The 18,727-nt window shown below is 44.3% G+C and overlaps 1 protein-coding gene across 4 annotated transcripts in view; it reads right to left on the reverse strand.

The window, feature by feature from the left end:
• Positions 1-5,694: 5,694 nt before the first annotated feature.
• The window catches only part of satb1b (SATB homeobox 1b), a 119,156-nt gene continuing 106,123 nt past the window's right edge, over positions 5,695-18,727 (reverse strand). For 3 of the 4 annotated variants that reach the window (XM_083634348.1, XM_083634346.1, XM_083634347.1), the window contains exons 12-15: positions 12,019-12,228; positions 10,096-10,134; positions 8,338-8,509; positions 5,695-7,913 (exon numbers count right to left, since the gene is read on the reverse strand). In XM_083634348.1, coding sequence (XP_083490474.1) covers positions 7,513-7,913; positions 8,338-8,509; positions 10,096-10,134; positions 12,019-12,228 — 822 coding nt within the window. In that variant the 3' untranslated portion in view covers positions 5,695-7,512. The remainder of the gene's footprint in view (positions 7,914-8,337; positions 8,510-10,095; positions 10,135-12,018; positions 12,229-18,727) is intronic. The other variant, XM_083634349.1, reaches the window with a different exon arrangement.

Raw genomic sequence — 18,727 nt, forward strand, 5'->3', positions numbered from 1 at the left:
CCTAATGAACAATTTAAAAACCGTTCTGTGCTTGCAGTCTTCTCTGAGCAATCACCCATGATGTCCCTCCACCCATGGCCCCGGCCCCCACAGCGCACCAGTGTTTAGCACAGAACAGCTCAGTATGAGCACCACTCCGTCTGACGGAGATTACCCCGAGACAGCAGGTCGGGCCCGAAATTCAGCCAGCCTGGCACATGAACCGCCGACAACGAAAAGAAACGGAGATACGCCCACAGGTGAATCTCCGCAGCTAACCGGTTCAGCGCCTGTGACTGCACACCGCCTTGCTTGTTCAGGTGGGCGATCACAGCTGTATTGTCTGAGCAGATCAGAACATGGCGCCCATCTATGAGCCGCTGGAAGTGAACCAGAGCCAGGCGAATCGCCTCCAGCTCTAACACGTTTATGTGGCGAAGCTCCTGAGCTCCCCACCGGCCGTTCGCCGAAAAGCGCCCGCACCCCATCCCCAGAGGGAGGCGTTGGTGCGAATTATCAACCTGAGCGGGACAGGGCCCAACCGAGTGCCTCTCGAGAGTTGAGAGGTTGTTAACTAACCGAGCGATGTGGCTGTTAGCAGCCTACTACAGCTACAGCTTACCTGATATGAACACTGCAAAGTTGGGCATTTTTAATGATGTCCTCGTTCCAATCAGTTCATCTCAATAATGACATTATTTAACGTTACTTGGTTGTTAACTAACCGAGCGATGTGGCTGTTAGCAGCCTACAGTACAGCTACAGCTTACCTGATATGAAATGAGCACTGCAAATTCGGGCATTTTTAATGATGTCCTCGTTCCAATCAGTTCTTCTAATGGCTTGCAACCAAAGACGCCTACGGTTAGCATTAAAAGGAGTATGAGTTGACGGGATTCGGTAAAACTTTAGTCCTTGCTTTGTTGATAGTGTAACAGACTGTTCAGTGTTGTGTTGTGTTGTATTGCGTGTGTATGCGAGGCTGTGTATGTTCCCTCGAGTTGCCATAGAACAGGATATGTGGGGAGAATTAGGTGCAGCTTGTTATAACATTACAGCCTGGCTCTATCGTTTATTATTTTATTAAGCAAGAGTGAATAGCTTTCAGATTCTGGCATCCCACTGCACAACACGAAGACATGTCTAGCTCGTCTAGTTTTCCAGCCGCAGATCAGCTACTTGACAGGGCAGCGCGGACTCTGTCTTTCTACCTCCGTCATGCGCATCTGACGCTGCGTGATGTCAGTGTGACGTAGTCATATAATTCACCTATTGAGAACCGGAGTGCAGAGAGCTGAATTCTGTGCAATTCGGCATAGCGCCACCTACTGGCAACACAAAAAACGGTTTATCTCGATAGCCATTCGTTCGATTGAGTTCAAATTTGGAGAGTGCACTGCTGGGAACCCCGACATAGAGCAGTGCTGAATTTTGTGCAATTTGGCACAGCGCTACCTACTGTCAACACAAAAAGCACTTTATCTTGAGAACCGTTCATCCAATTGACTTCAAAATTGGGGAGTGTGCTGCTGGGGACTCGACGTAGTATAGTGCCGAATTTCGTGCAATTTGACATAGCACCACCTACTGGCAACACAAAAAGCAGTTTATCTCGAGAAACATTCGTCCAATTGACTTCAAACTTGGGGAGTGCGCTGCTCGGACCCAGATGCAGTGCGGTGTCACATTTCATGCAATTTAGACTTATGCATAGTCATAGTGCCACCTACTGGCAACACAAAAAGCCGTTTATCTCCAGAACCATTCATCGGATCGACTTCAAACTTGGCGGGTGCGTTGCTGGGAACCCGAGAAATTGCGCCCACGGGGTGATGAACGGGCACTGCACTAGTAATAAGAATGTGAAGTCTCTCTGTGTGAGCAGAAACTGTGTCCGGACACAGATATTCCATTTTACGTGTGATCGCGCTGAATCTTTCTGCAAGTGTAAAGAACACAGGGTGACCTAGGATCTTTTAATTGGGTAATACTAATTAGGGACAATTAATGGCCGAATTTGCGATGGCTGCACATATTACTACGCAGAGTACTGCACAGATTCTACCTGCACATTGTTTTGTTGTTTTCGCTTGCTTTGTCTGTTTCTGTTTTTAAAAATGTGCAAATGGCCGAATGTACGATGCCGTGCAATGGCTGCGCTGCGCAGCCTGATACACTGCACGAGTATTCAGCTAGTAATCAGAAATAACCATTCTTGTTGTAATTATGATTCTATTTTGACACATGGAAAAGTCTTTAAAGTGTGTTTGATACCGTGGAGAGCCGGCAAAAAGCCTAATGAACAATTTAAAAACCGTTCTGTGCTTGCAGTCTTCTCTGAGCAATCACCCATGATGTCCCTCCACCCATGGCCCCGGCCCCCACAGCGCACCAGTGTTTAGCACAGAACAGCTCAGTATGATCCTGCACACACAAAAAGGTGCAAACTGGAACCGCAAAATGGCCCTTTGGAGTGATGCCATGCACTGGCGCCGGAACAAGGGGGACATGGGGACATTTTGTCCCCCTTAAAATTTGGTCCCCCTAAAAAATTTTTTTTTTTTTTTTTTTTTTTTTTTTTTTATCTGAGGGGCCAACTGCCCCTGACGCTTAGAGCCCACTTTACACTGTTTACACAGCCTGTGATGCTTGTTAAAGCCGTGATCATTGTGGGATTATTACACCTGAGACAGACAGACCCAGGGATCAAGTTACAGAGAGCCCACTTTACACTGTTTACACAGCCTGTGACACTTGTTAAAGCCGTGATCATTGTGGGATTATTACACCTGAGAGACAGACAGACCTGGACTCTGTACTGCACTCACTGTCATTGGCTGCTGCTATAATCGTATACGGTTATTGTTATTTTATTTTTGTGTTGAGATGACAAGTTTTGCACTGTGTTTCGAAGTGATAATAATAATAATAATAATAAGTTCAGTGTTTCTGCCTGTGTTGCTGTCTGTTGTAGTGTAATTATGAAATGACCTAAAGGGAGAGCAGGTCACCAAGTGAGTGAGAAAAGGAAAAATACTGAATAATTACATCACTACAGTATAATCCTAATGTTAATTTAAAATGAGATATTCATCTAAATATGGCTAAAAATCATCCAAACGTCCATAGAAACGTCAATTTTTCGCCGATAAAACGGCGCCCTTCGGGCGCCAATAAAAAAAAAAAAAAAAAAAAAAAATTGAAAAAAAATAAAAAAAATAAAAGAAATTTTTTTTTGTGTCCCCCTTATTGCAAACTCGTTCCGGCGCCACTGATGCCATGGAAGAACCAATTCTGATCCAACAAAGAAGCTTTCAACACCTGCATGGTGTTTTTGTTAGTCTGCCCTTGTCATTTGCAATTGCACAAAATATATGGAGGACTTTGTTTATTTTCCACATTTAGGCCATCACCCACCATCCAATAACTAAGAATTAAGAATGTGACAACCATATGTGGCTCTTTAAAAGGTTCTTGAAAGGTTCAACTTCTTTGTGGAGCGAGAAACCGTTCTTCTATGGTATCACTCCGAAGAACATGCGCGCGGGAATGAATAAACAACTGACAGATGTTACGAGGTACATTTTCTATAGTTAGTTCGCCTTCCTACTCATTCAAACTCTTTTCACCTTCCAGCTGTTACACATACCAGGAAGCCTTCATACATACACATTCTAACATTATTAGGATACTTGTCACTTTTGTGTTTTCTGTTTTGCTTCCTAGTACTGAATACCCACTCTTCATAGCCTACGTACACTCAGTGGCAATTTTGGCACTATTTCTACAACCATAACATTTTATGCAATCAGCTACTGACCCCAATAAACTGCATGATGATAGAAGGACAGAAAGACTTTGCTTTTAATCTAACCAGTAGCCTACCAATGGTGACAAAATGCCAGGAGAATAATGCCATCTAAAAATCACACAACCAATGAAGATCAACATAGCTTGTCACAATGGGCCTTTTTCACGGCTGCCATTTTGTGTCTAAAAGGCAGGGTAAACACGTGCAACCAAATCATTCATTAGGGGCCCCGCAGCACTGGAACACCTAAAATGGATTGGAAGTTGGAAACCCCAATTAATGTTTTGGTTTCACCGGTGTTACTTCCTGCCTTTTAGACACAAAATGGCTGCGGTGAAGAAAGGTCATATATATTGCAAATATTTTATTTCAACAGAAAGGCCAGGTTTGAGCTGATCAGAAAGTTCATCATAATGGCAAATTTCACGACTGGAAACCTAGCCAAAAGAAGTCAAACTGCCGCAAATCTAACTTACTAGGGATCTCGCGCGCTATGCGCACTCAATTCCTAGGCTCGCCCGCCCTGGAGCTCGCCCAGCTGGCCCTGCAGCTCGCATACGGCCCTGCGGCCTCGCCCTGTAAAATCGCCCTGTAGAATCTGTAAAAAAATAAATCTGAATGAAACATTGAGTCTGGAACAGTGCACTTATGCTCTAAAAAACAAGAGAGATGCCTTTTTGAAGACTTGGGAACCTTTTATGACTACTTACCTATTGCGGTTTGATGTGTCTTGACTCATGAAAGCTGTGTGTATGTATGTATTCTTTGTTTTTATTTATGTCGTTTTCTTTCTCTTGTTCTTTTTGGGTTATGTCTTCCTTATATTGTAAAGGTTTATGAAAATGCACACAAAAAAAAACAAAAAAAAAATGAATGCTCTCGTTGCGCTAAGAACCAAACCACAAGTCTAACGGGGATTAAAGCTTCAAGCGGGAAAAGGCATTATATATTAAAAGATCAATTTTGGGATTTATGAATCGATATCAGTTCCTTCAAATGAATATCGATTTGTATCGATACAATCTTTTTTCTTTATCCAGCCCTATAGGACGAATCAGCATGTCATCACGACAACAAGAAAGCACTTCCGGGTGCCACTGCAGCAGTTTAGTAGGAAATAAAGCTGAAAATATGTCCCAAACAAACGTTAATATCTCAAAAACTATACATCACATCGCTTATATTTTGAATTTGTGAGTGAGAGCAGAAGTAGCTCAAGTAAAGGGTCGGATGTATAATATGTGATAGTGTTAAAGTTGTGTGAACCGTCGTAGTTTTAAAATGTGTGAATTTAGTAAAAAGTACACTCAAGGGCACTCAAGGCTGGCTCCATAGGGTCCCAATATGAAGGCTGGGGGGAGAGAAATGTGATTTCTCAAACAGTGCAAAAGAGAAATTAAAGCAGAATTAAGGCGATAGTCTAGTTTAAAGTACGAAGGAGCAGTTAGTTCGAGGGCATGGTTTCACTATGAACTGCATGCCGTTTAAAACAAAGAGCAGTTGTACCTGGAAGTCTGTTGAAGCCATTTGTTGACAAACATCCAGATCCCTCTATTGTGAATGCTTTCAGGGAAACGTATCCACCTTTACCCAAATTATGAATACCATCTGAGCTTCTGACACTCCTGTTGTAAATGTTCTATTCTGAACAGACATATTGCACTCTGAGTTTTTATTCAGGAAAGAGAGAGAGGGAGACAGAGAGAGACGGAGAGATGGGGAAACATCAAGGGAATGCCAGCCCAGACTGGCTGCCACATATCTCAGGGTGTGAACAGGTGAGAGTCATTTCCTGGTGGTACCCAGGGGTTCAAGCTTAGGTCGGGACACCTGTGCCGCGTTACACATCTCCTCCCTGCAGGGGGCCTCGCCGTTACAGGTGTTCCCACCTCACATGTATTGATTTCAAACTCCAGGTGCTTCAGATACACACGGCTAGAGAAGGGAAGATGCATACTGTACGAAGAGCCCAGATACATTCGCGCTGATAGGAAGAGGCCACGACATAAACGTTGACGGAAGGTTTTTAAATCTTTGTACGTGAGCTCTTGCACAAACTTCAAATATATTTACAATAAACAATCAATGATTCATAAGATGTGATATTTACAGTTCTTACAAATACATGTGTTCAGTGATTGCAACTGAATGAGTCAGTAACTGGAGTTGAAATCTCTTAGCAGTCATTTTCAAAACTTTGTTGTTGTTTGTTTCCAGAGGGGGGGAAACCCTTCTGATCTCAAAAGAGTCTGGTCAAGTTAATGCCAAGAATTCTGTGGTACAATACAAACAGTTTAATTGTGTAATTAACAATCAATAACCACTTCTAGTTAGAACATTTCTGCATAAAGGAACCGAGAAACACTTATAAAACAGTCAGTCGTAACAAAATAACTGTTGTTCTCATTGAAATAAACTCATAAAAAAGAAACACTTTTATACAGAATATTTATACAGGAATAGCTTTTGAATTGGATTGTTAACCAAAGGAAGACACATCGCAGACATCGAATTTCACACAGATTGCATATGTTTTTCTTTCTAAGGTGTTCTATAGGTTAGTCTTTTTACCTAAGCTTATTTGCATGATAGTAAAAATTGCATACAACATTAATTGTGAAGCTTGTAGCATGAGTTGCTTGACATACAGCACTTTTTATAGGCAACCTTTAAAGCACATTTCTCCATTTAAAACGTTTAAGACACTTTTTGTTTTTACTGCCCATCAAAATTACATTTATAAATAGAAAAGATTGGTGAAAATAAAAAATAAAATAAGCGCTACGTAACATAAACTTTCCCAAAAAAGTAATTACATCAGAAACACTGCATGAACTGCAAATAAATAATGTAGGACAACATAAACAGGGTGTAATTCACATTTCTAACTGTGTGGCAATTCAGAAAGTTACAGTGACAAAGGTTTTGCAAAATAATCTAACATCGGCAGTGCCGTATAGTACAAGGCATTTGTTGGCATAGTTTCTTTAAGACTGTATTTCTTTTTTACAGTTACAATATATGTCTATATATATATTTATATTTCTTCCCTAACAAATAATATGTAAAGAGTGAGCTATTCTTGGAGATGCACCTGGGCTGGGTGATTGCGTTCCAGAGTTTGGAGTGATCCATAATAATAACTAATCTGCCAGCAGGCTCCAGACCGGGTACCTCATCATTAAGGCCTTGTCAACCACTTGGTCCTTGATTTCATATGCTTTTTTTCTCTCTTTTTTATCCAGTTAAACATCACATACGTAAGTAAACACCTATCAAAGTCCTAGCAAACTCCAGGGGGACTTTTTTGTATTTTGAAATCATATAATCAGTAGCTCAAAAAAGAGAAAGTAAATCAGTGTAAAACAACAGACATAGAAGTGCAGTCAGCAAATATCCACGGCAACATACTTAGAATAATTTTTTGTGCAGATTATTTAAACGATGCATCAATCTTTACAGTGAATAATACAAGTTTTACAAAATTCAAAAAGTAATACTTGTTGTATTACCGAGTCTGAAATGGGCTTTCCAGTGTGTGTGAGAACACTCGCTTCACAGAGCCTGTCAGTCTGCAATTGATATATAAACACTCGTCATACAGTCTGGACGCTGTATCGATTAAAAACACGACTTTTTTTTTGTCATCTGCACTGCCCGGCCGGAGCGTAGTCACCAGTCTGTGTGTGCATGAGAAAGCTCTCAGCACATGATTCAGAGACCTACTCCTTCCCGTCGTGCTGAGCCTGGGCTTGGGCCTCAGCTGTGCGGCTCAGGTGCTCCTCGATCTTGATGGAGAAGATGGTGCTGTTGGTCTGCGTGTTCTCGTCCAGCTCCTTTAGCAGCTCTGCTCCCTCCCTGAAGTCTGTCAGTTCCTCCTCCAAGGCGGGGCTGCTACCGCTGCTGCCGCTCGTGGCGCTGTTGCTGGGCTCCTTGGGCCCATGGGCCTTGGCCGGGTGGCTGACATAGAAACGCTGGTTCTGGAAGAACTTGATGATGGTGAGCTTGGGCAGGTCCAGCTGGGCCGATAGGGTGTGGATGGCCTCCTCGTCGGGGTACAAGCCCACGTCCTGGATGAAGCTCTGCAGGATGCCCAGAGCCTCCAGGGAGATCTTGCCTCCGGCTAGGGTTGTCAAAAGTATCAATAGTATCGGTAAGTGTCAATAATAAGAAATTTGAAACGGACAGAATATTCATTTGCAACAGGTGTCGATACTAAAAATCAATGGACACAATACTCATTTGTAACAGTATTGATACCAGCAGGCTTTCTCTGAATGAAAAATCTACTGATTTCCCCCTCCCTATCATTGGTGGGTATCTGTTGCTTCAACAAGCTAAAAGTGTTCTGATAGGCTGTAGTTTTATCAGGCCTAGATTATGGAGAAGTCTGTCCATCCATCTACCTTCCTTTATTTGTATGCCTCTTGATGTGTTGTCATCCCCCCCCCCCCCCCCCCCCCGTCGTATTGAAAATGGTATTGAGTATCGATATTTTCCCAGGTATTGTATCGAAGTTCGAAATTCTCCTATGGCGTCAACCCTACCTCCGGCGGCACGGGCCTTGGCACTCGCCAGGCGGCTCCCCTCATCCTCGGTCTCGGCTGGGGAGGCGGTGGAGGGCTGGCGGGGCGGCAGCCGGGGTCCGGCGGGGGGCTGCTGGCACAGGCCGGGCTGGCAGAGGGGGGGCTGCTGATGCTGAGACTGGGGGAGCTGAGCCTGCGGTGGGAACGAGTGGGAGAGAAAAGAGACGGGGATGTTATCAGTGAACACTTATCGGCGGCTTAATAAGGCCTTTCATTCAAATCAATTGAGTTGTGTGGAAAAATGGGCCCGCTGTGTATAGAACAGGCACTCCGTTGAAGGAATTCTCCATGTAATATCCCATTGAATGTAATCAGTTCTGGAGATATGACTCTCCCTCCCCCATTTTTTGGAAGTGGGAGATTGTGTCTCTCATTGTGGGGGCAGAGGCAACAGTAAAACACTGGTAGAAACACGCACGCACGCACGCACACACACACACACACACACACACACACACACACACACACACACACACACACACACACACACACACACACACACACACACATACACATTCACCCACCCACACCCACACACACACACACATTCACCCACACACACATTCACCCCATACACAGTGAGAATTCACAGGGAAACTGGCCTCTCCATTATAGCCTCTGCTGCTTATCAGGCTCTATTGCCAGGCAGTGATAAACAAGCTCGTTGGTTGTGATGGTCTGGCAGATTAGCTGCAGTGTGACAATGCTATCGATGGCTTTCACTTTCCCGTCACAATCCTGTTAGTGTACACACATGACACACGACTGGTCAAATGTCTCATTGTGTGGGCTGGACTGGAGAGGGAGTGAGTGGGCAACTTGTGGTCCCCTATTGACCTGGCAAAATGGCTGCTCTTGTCTTTTCATTTCTGAGTCACACACTCCAGAATAGGTGTTTCATAATGAAGCTCTTTGCATCCAAATACCTGCTTTTACAGTTACCAACATAACTGAGCTATGATAGTTCTGCTTGAAGCAATGTGAGCTCATTTGACTGACATTGTGTCCCACTGTATTACAAAATCCCTGCACAAAAAGTGGAGGATTTTAATACACATGGACTGACCACATTCCCACATTCCAAATGTGCTGGTCAAATTGATTTCTAAAAGAAATCCTATTACCTTATTCATACCCGGTAAATGGCAGCCTTTGTGAAACACTGGCCATATGTTTCTAAGTAACCGAATAACTAATCAGCCGCTCAGCTGTGGCTCAGACCTTTAATAGAAGTATTATTGTACTTCATTAAGATGTTTAGACGCTGAACCAAATCTCTGCATTCTTTTCATTCATCCGCCAGATGTCCCTTATAAAGCAACTCTGTTAAATAAGTTAAGGCTCATGATATCTTTGAAAACAGCTCCTACTGAAGAGAAGGAACTTTTAAGTATCGCTGTGTAAATTAACGGAGCCCAGAAAAACCTCCTTAAGTATTGTTTATTACCAATACTAGAGAAATTAGTTCAGATATAAATGAAACGGGAGGAAAAATATATGTGCTGCGGCTTTATTTGATGTAGCGCTTTAGGAGCTGTAGGAAAATATGCACAAATAATTACAGATGCGTCAGGGGTGTGTGTGTGTGTGTGTGTGTGTGTGTGTGTGTGTGTGTGTCAGGGGTGTGTGTGTGTGTGTGTGTGTGTGTGTGTGTGTGTGTGTGTGTGTGTGTGTGTGTGTGTGTGTGTGTGTGTGTGTGTTTCTGTGCTCTTGTCTCACCTGTGGCAGGTCTGTGGACATGAACATCAGAGTTGGGGCCTGTGGGCACATACATCACAATTGAGACCTTGTATGTGCTTGTGTTTTCTTTTGTATGTGCATGTCTGTGTATTCATCAATCAATAATATCCTTTATTTAACCAAGTCTCACTGAGATTAAACATCTCCTTTCCAAGAGTGACCTGGCAAAGAGAGCAGCAATCATCTATGCTTGATCGTAAGTGGTAAAAGTCCCTGCCTACCAACGCGAGGGGCACAGGTTCGCATCCTCCTTTTACCTCCGGCTTGGTCGGGCGTCCATACCAGTGCCCAACCCCCCCGGCTTCCCTCTGATGTGAATTGAAAAGCTGTAGTTCCTCGAATGGCCACTAGGCACTGAGGGCAGTAGGCATTTTGGTCTGTATAGCTCATTTCACCTTTTCATAACAACTGTAGGGGGGGTCATTTTTTTACATAACTCGCCTGTTTGTTCATCTGCTGACGAAAAATCAAGATGGCGATGGCCAATGAATCAACTCCAAACGGGAGACCGAAATGAATGGGATAGCTTTGTCCGTATTTTTTAGGTCAGTGGTCTATACAGGCACAATTGGCTTGTGTCTGCGGGAGGGAAGCCGGTTTGAGGGTATTTGTCCTGGTCGCTGCACTAGCGCCCCCTCTGGTCGGTCGGGGCGCCTGTTCAGAGGGAAGGGAACCGGTTGGAATAGCGTGATCCTCCCATGTGCTATGTTCTACCGGTGAGGCTCCAGCTGTCAATTGAAAAGAAGCGGCTGGCTACTGCTCATGTCTCTGAGGAAGCATGGTGCCACTTTCAGCTCTCCCCAGATCGGCAGAGGGTGGAGCAGCGACCGGGGCGGCAGGGGGAATAATTGGCGAAGTACAATTGGGAAGAAAATGGGATTAAAAAAACAAAAAAACAAAAAACACATATGTCCACAGACTGTACGTCAGGAAATGATCATGTGTTTTTCATGTAATTCATGCATCCACTTATGTTTTGTGTGCGTTCCTGCATCTGCAGCACACCAATGTTTGCACAGTGTTTGTGGGCTAATATGCAATCATCCTTGTTGTATATCTACATCTACATGTTGGACATCCTTTCATTTACATTTTGGTCATTTACCTCAGTGGTTCTCAACCTTTTTCATATGAAGGGCCCCTATTAGAACACGTTTGGGCCACGACTAAGTCTCTTAAACCCAAGAAGATTGTTATTGTCAGATATGATTTTTTTTAATGATTTCTCTCTGTACTGTAGGTAGAGAGATAACAGTGAAACTAGTCACTCTTCTATACTCTCTAATTTTCTAACTGTAAATGAAATAATTCTAAAGTTAAACAATTCATCTTGTCTCATGAGGAGCCCCTGGAACTCCCTCAAGGACCCTTGTTGGTCCCTGAACCCCACGTTGAGAACCACTGGTTTAACTGACGAGAGCTGGAGATGTGCATGATGTGTGGTGTGCTGACCTGCAGTGGGTCTGTGGAGATGTGCATGATGTGTGGTGTGTTGACCTGCAGTGGGTCTGTGGAGATGTGCATGATGTGTGGTGTGCTGACCTGCAGTGGGTCTGTGGAGATGTGCATGATGTGTGGTGTGCTGACCTGCAGTGGGTCTGTGGAGATGTACATGATGTGTGGTGTGCTGACCTGCAGTGGGTCTGTGGAGATGTACATGATGTGTGGTGTGCTGACCTGCAGTGGGTCTGTGGAGATGTGCATGACGTGTGGTGTGCTGACCTGCAGCGGGTCTGTGGAGATGTACATGATGTGTGGTGTGCTGACCTGCAGTGGGTCTGTGGAGATGTGCATGATGTGTGGTGTGCTGACCTGCAGTGGGTCTGTGGAGATGTGCATGATGTGTGGTGTGCTGACCTGCAGTGGGTCTGTGGAGATGTGCATGATGTGTGGTGTGCTGACCTGCAGCGGGTCTGTGGAGATGTGCATGATGTGTGGCGGGCGCTCGGCGACATGGTGCTGCTGGCCCGAGCTGCTCTCCTGCTCGTAGATGATGTCCCGCTCGCCCTGCGACAGGCTCAGGAAGCGCCGGATCATCGACAGGTTCTCCCACAGCGTCCGATTCTCTGGGGACGGATCCTCCTTCCAGCGCAGCAGCTCGCACAGCCAACCCTGATTACAGAGAGTGAAGGGGGTGTAGGGAGACGGAGAGAGAGAGAGAGAAAGAGGGGGGGGGGAGGGAGAGAGATAGGGAGAGAGAAAGAGAGAGGGGATAGAGAGATGGAGAGGGAAAGAGAGGGGGGAGGGAGAGTAGGGAAGGAAGGAGAAGGCCATCAATGTAAACAGGACTTGAAATGTTTGTTATTTGTTCACCTGCTGCTGCTTTTTGCATAAATGCATTAATGTTCATCTTTGAGTTCAATGCCCCCCCCCCCCCCACACACACACACACACACATAGACACACATGCAAGCACGCACGCACGCACACACACATGCGCGCGCACACACACACACACACACACACACACACACACATACACACACACACACACACACACACACACACACACACACACAGTTTTGCATTACTATACTTATTACTTAAAGGAGAACTAACCTCCAAAACACTTTTTTTCAGCTTTTAACCAATATATATGACTTTGGGGGTGATGTGTGAAGAATTCTGGTCAGAATTTCCACATTTGACACCAAACTGTTGCCATTTTACCATTTGTATCATTTTTCAGCAGCATAACTGGCATAAGCGCCCTCTACGGGTCGAACACTGCTTTTTTTTTTTTTCTCAAATGAATGGGAGATTAGGGGCACACTGACGTCACAGTGCCCCCAAAGACTATGGGATTTCAAGATAATTACTCCCCTACCCCCTCTGTACCCTTTCGGCTCCTCAGAACTCCAAGCCTATTCTTATTGAAGTTTGCTCTTAAAATACTGAACCAAACGTTGTCAAAGTTGGCACATGTCTTAATTATAGTTAGTTTCCCGCTGAATGTGTCACTACTTTATTAATATCTTACCTGAATAAGCTCGAATGATGATGTATATATTATCAGTCCGAGTTGGAAGCAGCTGTCTCCAGCCCAGGCATGCGGGAGAGAGTCCTACTGTAAACCTCATGCACTAGCTCCAAGCTCCGCGGGCGCGCGCAGCAGAGCAGAGCTCTCTGTGCTCAAGAGAGCAGTCTGATATTTCCGCAAACAAATATGGTCGCAGTTTAGCGCACATGTAAAATATAACGCTATACTACGACGTGACAACGTGACAAAGCTTCTCTAAACACATCGGCTACTATCATATTTCCCTGCATCCCTCCTACTGAGATTATATCGGTAATGATTTTGGACAGACTGAATGCGCGGAGGAGGAAGAGGAAAGATCTGCAGCCGTGCCCTGAGTAGCCCTGAGAGACACTCGCCTCGCTCCGACTACTGTGCCTGTCTGTGAAAAGCGTCCTGTCCAGTCGCACCTTCGCAAACAGATGCGGGATTCCCTCAATCCTGTACCCAATCTCAGACTGTATTCTCTAAATCGCACACCAGCTATTTCTGTCTGTTTGTTTGTTGCTCCGTGAGGTTACAAGCGCCCCATGCATGCATGCAGGAGGCTGTTTCGCCAGCCTGGGTCTGGCAGGAGGGAGGAGGCGCAGGCAGCCTGCACTGCGCTGAGAGGAAAAAACTTTTGCACAACTTTTAAGAAGAATCACGAAAAGCCCCCAAACTAAAATGAAAAAGGGACTATATGGCAACTTGGACGAGGGAATGACGTAGAGAAATCTCGCATTGTGTTACCCCAGAACGGGGGGTTTGTCGTATTGTGCAGTGTGCTGCTGTAACGAGCCCATGCCACTTTGCTCTCGTAGCGTAGTTTAACACACTGCCATAGAGTTACATGCAGAAAAATAATTAAATTTCTAGTTCGCCACTGAATTACCAAATTGATATAACTTTCAACCATTTTGAGCAAAGCTCTCTCCAAACAGGCCACCAGCGTTGGCTAGTTGTTGATATTTATACAGATATGGCCCCTTTCAAATAAATTATTTTTGAGGCAATAGGCAAACTGTAATGGCGTCGATTTCCGAAAAAAAATCTGGACTTCAACACAGCCAAAGAGTCCAGTATAGACAAGAGCATATGTCATTTCTTGGTTTTTTCCATAGGTATTTTCAAATCACTGTTCTAATACATATCTAGGGGGTTAGTCCCCCTTTAATATACTTGTGAGGAGTTTCCATTGGCTACATTAAATTCTCCACTACATACATGAGCTTACTTTACCCTAATTCACACCTCCTAATTCTAACCTTAACCCTTGAAAAACGAGGAACCAGCAAAATGTCCACAATTTGGAGGATGGCACTTTGTGAGGGCTTTTGGTCCTGAGAGCACACAGCCTGGCTGAACCCTGCTAATGAACACTAATACAAGCTATTTACACATCTGTTATATTGGCATATTTTGCTATATATCAACGTAGCTGCACTTTGCAGATCTGTGACTGTGCCAAAACAGCTACAAACCGGTCCAATTCCTCAGCTTTGGTGTGTTTTATGTGGCATCTACTGTCATACAATATGCCTTCTCTCCACTATGTGAGATCCTTCTGCGTTTTGACCTGCACCTACAGTACAGTACTGTGTCAATCTTGTACTGTGTCACCGTCTTTGTCCAATGTGCCGGCACCAATTAACCAGGGCAGATTCCTTGTTGCATTTGGCACAATAAACCCATTCTGATTGTAATTGTCCTCTGCCGTTCCACAACTCTATCTTTCATGGCCCTCTGCTGGAGTGTTTCAAATATGGGAATCACTCACTGCCTCCCAAGTGTGCTACACTGCTCTATGCTGCTCTGTGTGTTCTACTGCACTCTGTGTGTGTGTGTGTGTGTGTGTGTGTGTGTGTGTGTGTTCTACTGTACTCTATATGCTGCTGTGTGTGTTTGTGTGTGTGTGGGTGTGTGTGTGTGTTCTACTGCACTCTATATGCTGCTGTGTGTGTGTGTGTGTGTGTGTGTGTGTGTGTGTGTGTGGGTGTGTGTGTTCTACTGCACTCTATATGCTGCTGTGTGTGTGTGTGTGTGTGTGTGTTCTACTGTACTCTATATGCTGCTGCTGTGTGTGTGTGTGTGTGTGTGCGTGTGCGTGTGCGTGTGTGTGTTCTACTGTACTCTATATGCTGCTGTGTGTGTGTGTGTGTGTGTGTGTGTGTGTTCTACTGTACTCTATATGCTGCTGTGTGTGTGTGTGTGTGTTCTACTGTACTCTATATGCTGTGTGTGTGTGTGTGTGTGTGTGTGTGTGTGTGTGTGTTCTACTGTACTCTATATGCTACTGTGCTTGTGTGTGTTCTACTGTACTCTATATGCTGCTGTGTGTGTGTTCTACTGTACTCTATATGCTGCTGTGTGTGTGTGTGTGTGTGTGTGTGTTATACTGTACTCTATATGCTGCTGTGTGTGTTCTACTGTACTCTATATGCTGCTGTGTGTGTGTTCTACTGTACTCTATATGCTGCTGTGTGTGTGTGTGTTATACTGTACTCTATATGCTGCTGTGTGTGTGTGTGTGTTCTACTGTACTCTATATGCTGCTGTGTGTGTGTTCTACTGTACTCTATATGCTGCTGTGTGTGTGTGTTCTACTGTACTCTATATGCTGCTGTGTGTGTGTGTGTGTGTGTGTGTGTGTGTGTTCTACTGTACTCTATATGCTGTGTGTGTGTGTTCTACTGTACTCTATATGCTGTGTGTGGGTGTTCTACTGTACTCTATATGCTGCTGTGTGTGTGTGTTCTACTGTACTCTATATGCTGCTGTGTGTGTGTTCTACTGTACTCTATATGCTGCTGTGTGTGTGTTCTACTGTACTCTATATGCTGCTGTGTGTGTGTGTGTTATACTGTACTCTATATGCTGCTGTGTGTTCTACTGTACTCTATATGCTGCTGTGTGTGTGTTCTACTGTACTCTATATGCTGCTGTGTGTGTGTTCTACTGTACTCTATATGCTGCTGTGTGTGTGTTCTACTGTACTCTATATGCTGCTGTGTGTGTGTTCTACTGTACTCTATATGCTGCTGTGTGTTCTACTGTACTCTATATGCTGCTGTGTGTGTGTTCTACTGTACTCTATATGCTGCTGTGTGTTCTACTGTACTCTATATGCTGCTGTGTGTGTGTTCTACTGTACTCTATATGCTGCTGTGTGTGTGTTCTACTGTACTCTATATGCTGCTGTGTGTTCTACTGTACTCTATATGCTGCTGTGTGTGTGTTCTACTGTACTCTATATGCTGCTGTGTGTTATACTGTACTCTATATGCTGCTGTGTGTTATACTGTACTCTATATGCTGCTGTGTGTGTGTGTGTGTGTTATACTGTACTCTATATGCTGCTGTGTGTGTGTGTGTGTGTGTGTGTGTTCTACTGTCCTCTATATGCTGTGTGTGTGTGTGTGTGTGTGTGTGTGTTCTACTGTACTCTATATGCTGCTGTGTGTGTGTGTGTGTGTGTGTGTGTGTGTGTGTGTGTGTGTGTGCGTGTGTGTTCTACTGTACTCTAGCAGCGTGTTGCGGGCTGCACAAGATAACGAGAGCCACAACACACACACACACACACACACACACACACACACACCGGATGGTGAAATGTTGCCTTTAGGACACATAACAACAAAACAACACGTGGGGCCACCGAGTAGCTTAACGTAGCTGCAACGTTATGTTTCCAGACTCACCCTGTCTGTACTCGTGTCAAGTGACTGCAGGTTAGCAAGCAACAGCCAGGAAGTTAGGCATAGCTAAAACAGGAAGTTGGGTTGTTCTGCCTTCAGAGTAAAAGCATAAATTGTGTCACTTATGAGAAAAATATATTTTTGAGCTGTGCAGGGCAACAAATGCTTACAGAAGTATAATAGTATTAAAAAAATCGAATCGAAATCGAAAATCTAATTTTGAGAGAAAAAATCTGAGATTTTATTATTTTTTTTTATTTTTTGCTGATCCGAAAAATCCGTGATCCGTGGCTCAAAATCCATCACGCGATCCGAACCATAGGTTTTCTGATCCGTGCCAGCCCTATTACACACCTCCTTCCTTTCCCCTGCACCACTCGGCCTCGGCTAACTCACAAAGGCCTCGCTTTCCCTGCAGCAGAGAATACACCAGGGCTCGCAGCTGTCATGAAACAATGTGTTGTGTGTGTGTGTGTGTGTGTGTGTGTGTGTATTCTTATTTTTAATCTATTTTAATACAGTGCACTGCTTTTACAATGCAATGCAATACAATACTGTTTTGATTTATTTGACTTTTCACTCAGAGAAATCATTTAAAAAAGTGTTTGGTTGGATCTCTTTCATCTCAATACTTTCATGCTTCATTCAGACACACACCTGCACTAGAAGGTTGTTACCATCGAGCTCTCCCATAACCCTTACATGTAGATCTACAGTATTTTAATACAAAAAGAAGCAACCATCTGTTTCTTCTCATAGGTAAAGCATCCAAAAACTGTTTGACTAGATGAACTGAATCGATGATGTATAAACGATTCTTAGGTTATTTTGGTGTGTGTGTGTGTGGGGGGGGGGGGGGGGGGGGGGAGGGGGGGGGGGGGTGTATATAGGGCTGGGCAATATATAGACATTATATCGATATCGTGTTATGAGACTAGATATCGTCTTCGATTTTGAATATCGCAATATCGTGATACGGCATGTTGCCTTTTCCTGATTTTTTGTTCTAGCTGTTCTATTATTTGCCTTTAACCACTTAGTCATTATATCCACACTGACACTACTGATGATTGTGTATCAAGAATCTCATTTTGTGAAAGCAAAAGCCCACCTCATAGAAAATACAGACATGTATATTGTGTATCGTAACTCAGCCTAAAAATATGAGGTATGGTTTGCGGTCCATAGCGGCCAGCGCCGCGCGTGTGTGTGTGTGCGTGCGTGCGTGTGTGTGTCTGTGTGTGTGTGTGTGTGTGTGTGTGTGTGTGTGCGTGCGTGTGTGTGCATACAGATGATAGATTGACTAGTGAAGGGCTCTATAGTGGCTGAGTGACGTGGTCGACTGACTCCGATGCAAAGACCTAAATAGGTAACCTCAACAGGGCAATGTGTGTGTGTGTGTGTGTGAGAGAGAGAGAGAGAGAGAGAGAGAGAGAGAGAGAGAGAGAGAGAGAGAGAGAGAGAGAGGGTGAAGGGAAATAAGGCACACTGGAGCTGAGTGCGAGGCGGAGAGAGTGAGAGAGCGAGAGAGAAAGAAAGAAAGCTGTTATGGCCGATAACCGATATTTACTGATATGTCTGTCGATATGATCTGTATAAAAACAAGTTTCTATGATCATCACATTTTGTACATAATGAAAAACATGTAAACACTGTGAACTTGAAAAAGTAACGTCCTTCATTTCCAAAACATTTTGGAAAACCCCATAAATCATACATTTACGGCAGTTTCCTCTCAATATGAAAGTTTTGCCTGATACCAATTATATGATATATTTTGCTCATCGGACCGATTAAAAAGTGACCGATACCGATATGATTGCCCCATATATCATGCATCCCTAGTGGTGAAGCTACAAGAGAGCTGTGGAGGGACAGGAGAGGAGGGAGGAGGGGAACCAGCGAGGGGGAAACA

Source organism: Poromitra crassiceps (assembly GCF_964638095.1).
Source record: "Poromitra crassiceps genome assembly, chromosome: 1".
In the NCBI taxonomy this organism is placed as follows: domain Eukaryota; kingdom Metazoa; phylum Chordata; class Actinopteri; order Beryciformes; family Melamphaidae; genus Poromitra; species Poromitra crassiceps.